This window comes from Alosa alosa, chromosome 5 (genome assembly GCF_017589495.1).
Source record: "Alosa alosa isolate M-15738 ecotype Scorff River chromosome 5, AALO_Geno_1.1, whole genome shotgun sequence".
Classification (NCBI taxonomy): Eukaryota; Metazoa; Chordata; class Actinopteri; order Clupeiformes; family Clupeidae; genus Alosa; species Alosa alosa.
This window is the reverse complement of record NC_063193.1, coordinates 28,314,813-28,319,812: the sequence shown is the minus strand read 5'-3', so window position 1 is coordinate 28,319,812 and position 5,000 is coordinate 28,314,813. Positions and strand designations below refer to the sequence as shown.

The 5,000-nt window shown below is 43.7% G+C and overlaps 1 protein-coding gene across 4 annotated transcripts in view; it reads left to right on the top strand.

Moving 5' to 3' along the window:
* Positions 1-5,000, top strand: part of LOC125294632 (E3 ubiquitin-protein ligase TRIM47-like) — a 14,266-nt gene that overhangs the window by 1,488 nt on the left and 7,778 nt on the right. The window contains exons 2-7 of one of the 4 annotated variants that reach the window (XR_007193541.1): positions 289-384; positions 908-1,141; positions 1,460-1,616; positions 1,727-1,759; positions 2,506-3,728; positions 4,316-4,975. Coding sequence is in view for 3 of the 4 variants with exons in the window: in XM_048243516.1 (XP_048099473.1) it covers positions 289-384; positions 908-1,141; positions 1,460-1,616; positions 1,727-1,759; positions 2,506-2,565; positions 3,672-3,728 (637 nt within the window). In the remaining variant the exon portion in view is untranslated. Of the gene's footprint in view, positions 1-288; positions 385-907; positions 1,142-1,459; positions 1,617-1,726; positions 2,014-2,505; positions 3,729-4,315; positions 4,976-5,000 lie in introns of those variants that run through there. The other 3 variants (XM_048243516.1, XM_048243518.1, XM_048243517.1) reach the window with 3 other exon arrangements.

The window sequence follows — 5,000 nt, the reverse complement described above, 5'->3', positions numbered from 1 at the left end:
ATGTTTCTTTCAGAAGCAGAGCTACACAGAATAATGTGCTGAACTCCCAGTTATTACTGATCCCATCTGCTCCTTTGTGCCAATTAAAGATTAACACAGTCGGGGTGATTACTAAATACGTGGTATCTCTCCTAATAAAGGCACTGCTTGCTCAGTGGTTTCCACAGATCCAAAGAAACAGGCTTCTTAATGACTACATTTATGAATCAAAATTTCATGTGAGGATTACTATACAGTGCAAGCACTATGTAGTAACGTGTAGTCTGGTATTGTAACTGTGTAATTTAGAAGGAGATGGAGGAGACCAAGAGGAAACTCCAGCAGAGACTCCAGGAGAGAGAGAAGCAGCTGCTGGAGCTGAGGAAGGCTGTGGATACTCTCAAGGTGAGTACTGAGAAAACTAGACCCTTTCAACTGCATAAACAAACAGGTGCGCTCCTTAGGCACAGTTATCAACATTGAGCTAATGGTAACTTGGGGACAAACAAGAATGCTGTACTGGCCAGAGAAGAGGACAGCAGCTGGCTGCCAGGGCAGCTCATCTAACGGTAGCAAGTTGGTACGTAGGTGTGCAGTGTGTAAACCTCCCTCTCAACGCTTTATGAGACGTGCTAGCAAGAGATGCGAGAGCCTGTGGGTTTTAGCTCACTTGTTAGCGTGCTCGACTCCCATTCTGAGGTGCTGCAAGTTGCAGGTTCAAGTCAGTACGAGTGCAGGGCTGAGCCGCGTGGTCAACACAACACTGTTTACACTCAGTCAGGGCTCTCATCCAGTCAGCCAAAGAGGAGTCTGCAAAACTGAGTCACTTTCTAGTTCCTCTGTGCCACACTGTGGGTAACAGGCTGTGTGGAAGAGCTGAGTGAGGGCTGCTTTAGATGGACCCTCCTCTTTGTGTGTCTCCTAACAGAGCTCTACAAAGACAGCAGTGGAGGACAGTGAGAGAATCTTCACTGAGATGATCCGCTCCATTGAGAGAAGGCGCTCTGAGGTGACAGAGCTGATCAGAGCTCAGGAGAAGGCTGAGGTGAGTCAGGCTGAAGGACTCCTGAAGCGACTGGAGCAGGAGATTGCTGAGCTGAAGAGGAGAGATGCTGAGCTGGAGCAGCTTTCACACACAGAGGATCACATCCATTTCCTCAAGGTACTGTAACATTAACCTGCCCTCCTGAAACTGAAATTTGTAAATGATAAGACTGATTATTTAGTTGTACTTTTCTGTGCAACATATGACATATGTCCAAATGAACACTGTGTAATAACATCTGTATGTGTGCTGTTTGATGTGTGATGAGGTAAAAAATAGATTATATTGCTTTAAATGCAGTATGTACAGTATTTATATAACATACACACATATTACTGGACTAAACCAACTGATTAGTACCATTATCTCAGCAACCTTTGGAGAAACAGAATATTTAGGTGGCCTGTCTCACCTTCTGTGTGTTTCTCTCTGCAGAATGTTGTGTCAGTCACTGGTCCTTGCAGAACAGTTTCAACCAGTATGACATTCAGTGAAAGTTTCTCTTTTGAAGCTGTGAAGAAATCTGTTTCCGCAGTGAAGGTGCAGCTCGATGGCATCTTCAAGCAGGGAGCAGCCAAGATATCTGCAGCAGGTGGGAGAGACATCTTGAAGGGACCCAAGCATCAACTACTATTACAAGGCACTGTCATGTTCAAATAATTATGGATTCATTTTGACTGTATTTTCTGTTCCTCTCAACAGTGACACATATCCAGATCATCCAGTCTTTACAATGTAAGTCTGTCATTAAGTTATATCCCCAAAATAACACTTCCTTCCACATTCCTGCTACAGATTATAAAAACAAGCATTTCCCAAAGAGGTAGAGGATGCACAGAGATAATACAGAATATGCAAAGCAAGATGTGCGTTTGTTTGTTCTGTAGATCCTGGGTGAATGTGTCAGACACCAAACAGGACGAGGACCACAAGAGTCACGTTCAAAAGTTTATTTAAGGGATGGGGGTTATGGGGTTTTCAGGGGTTCCGGAGGGGTACGGGAGTTCCAAGAGTCTGCGTGTGTGTGTTCCCCCAGTAGCCGAACAGCGATGGCAGGAGCTGGATGATCCGGGAAGTCCTGGGGAAACACACACACAACAGCAATTGAAACGAAGCAGCAGTACAGTCAAGGACTAGGCGGTATTAAGTAGAAGAGGGACGGAAGGCAGGTCAAGATTACGGGGCTGGAGAACACAGAAGTAGTCCAGCGGGTCCGGGATCACAGGCAAAAGAGTCAGAGGCGTTTTTCCAAAACAGGCAGGTAACTGGTGCTGGTTGCAGACTATCTGACAAGTGTGGACTGAAAAGCAAGGCTTTATATACAGGGCATGATGAGTGGTGAATGCAGTGCAGCTGGTAGGTAACGAGGGTGAGGCAGAGCAGAGCAGGAACAGGTGGAGGTCATCAGACTTCAATCAGCGTGTGTTACCAGGCAGAGAGAGAGCTCATGACAGAATGAGTGTCTCTGTGTTGGTTCCCAGATACTGATCTTGAACTCCCAGTCAGAAGAACAGACAGTAAGGAGAATATGCCACCATCCAGTAAGTGTTTACTGATTGATTCTAACAGCCTTTACATCTAGGGTCTAGCAAATGTATGATAGTTTCACTGAATCCATTTGTCTTTCAAACATTTTGTCAGCCGCCAAACCTTAGAGGCATGAGTTAGAGTTAAAAAAATAAGGCCCTTTATGTATTATGGGTAAAAATGTTGTAAGACTTTTATGAAGGGTTTAAGAGAAAAAGCTAATACACTAGAATCTATTGACTAGATCTTTAGATTTACCCATAAAAACAAACAAAGGCAGCAGCTGATGGAGATCAGAGTTAGACCCATTACTTCTGCAGTTGTCTTTTGAGAACTGATTGATGTGGGTTAGAACTGAAAGTCCTCTAAACATGCCTTTATCCTCCTAATGAAGATGAGGGACTCTTGAAAGAGAGCATCTCCATATTTACTTGTCAGTGGGAGGTTGGAGGCCTTTAAGATTTAAATACAGTAGCTGAGGACTGAGGACTGAGGAGTAGATATTCATTCAAACAGGAGGAAAGTTCAAATTGGCATACAATGTTGAAATTTATGTTAACTGCAGCCTTTTCTCCTTTTCTGTTATAAGTTATAAGTTATTACACATCGTGTTGTTACAGGTCATGTCGGTCATAGCTAACAGTGTGATGATTCATTAGGCAAAGTGACTTACCAATGCTTACTTGTGTTATTTGTACCCAGATAGTTTTGGTAATTCAGTGTGTAATATACCAACTTAATCGACCCATTTGCTCTGCAGTTTGTTGATTTGAATTGATTCAAATGGTTACATTACATTAAAATGAATAGTCATTTAGCTGGCACTCTTATCCAGAGAGACTCACCGTGAACTAACTACAGGAACTACTGAAGCAACTTGGGGTTAGGTGTCCTGCTCAGAGGCACAATGGTCGCAGCCCCTGGGATCAAACTCACAACCTTTAGGTGTTCCATTTGGAAGCCCAGATCCCAAACCACTAGACCAGCAGCCCCCACATCTGAAGGTCTTCTGAACCTGCTCTTCCCATCCTGATGAAGATCAGTGATGCTTCAATGAGTGCATCTCCATCTTCACTTTGGTTCAAGTTTGGTTAGTTCTAATGCATTTTTTCTTTCTCAGTGTCTGATGTCCAGGCTGTTTTTACTGAGCCAGTAACCAGAGAGGAGTTCTTAAAGTGTAAGTTGGTCTCGTCTACAAACACTTAGACAAACATGTACACACACAGTCATTAATTGATAAAGTATTTGTGGAATTACAAACACACGCACACACGTTCGCAAACACATGCATGCAAACACACACACACACACACACGCACACACACACACACAGACTCACAAACATAACCACATACACTTTTAATCTTTTTGAAAAGAGGCAGTCAGTGAACACTTACATGTACACTTGCACACAACCGAAGTTTGGAATAGAGACACTAGAAATCTTAAATATAAATAACAACACACACACACAAAATCTCAAAAATAAATCTAATCTACACCATACACACAAATCATATAAACAAAACACACACACATACATACACACTGAAGCACACATACTTTCTTTTAATCTTTTGGAAAAAAACCCCAGTGAAACACACTCATATGTACACATACACACAGCCATTCATACAAAAATGTACAGAATCACACACATGCACACACTCTCTCTCTCACACACACACACACAGCATACACACACACACTCTAATACACAAATACAAGTCTAAGTGTGTCCTCTTCTCTCTTCTCCTCCATCAGACTCCTGTCACTTCACACTGGATCCAAACACAGCACACAGACACCTCCATCTGTCTGAGGGCAACAGGAGGGTGGAGAGCAGAGATGAGCTCCAGTCATATCCTGATCATCCAGAGAGATTTGATGAGTGGTATCAGGTGCTGTGTAGAGAGGGTGTGTCTGGACGCTGCTACTGGGAGGTGGAGAGGAGTGGGGGGTGGGTTTGTATAGCAGTCTCATATAAAAGCATCAGCAGGGAAGGACGGGGTAATGAGTGTGGGTTTGGATTTAATGATCAGTCCTGGAGTCTGGACCTCTTTACCTCCAGCTCCTATTTCTAGCACAATAATAAAGAGACTAAACTCCCTCTAGTGGCCAGCTCCAGAATAGGAGTGTATGTGGATCACAGGGCAGGAACTCTGGCCTTCTACAGCATCTCTGACACAATGACCCTCCTGCACAGAGTCCAGGCCACATTCACTCACACACTCTACCCTGGGTTTAGATGTTACCATACTGGATCATCAGTGAAGCTGTTGTGATCCCAGACCATGTAGGCCCAATCCCCCACACTCTACCCTGGGTTTTATATAGTATGTACTAGATCAGTGAAGCTGTTGTGATTCACACCATATACAGCAGGACAGGAATGTAAAGACCCCAGACACATATAGATAGATGCTGTTATCCATCCACACAAACACCC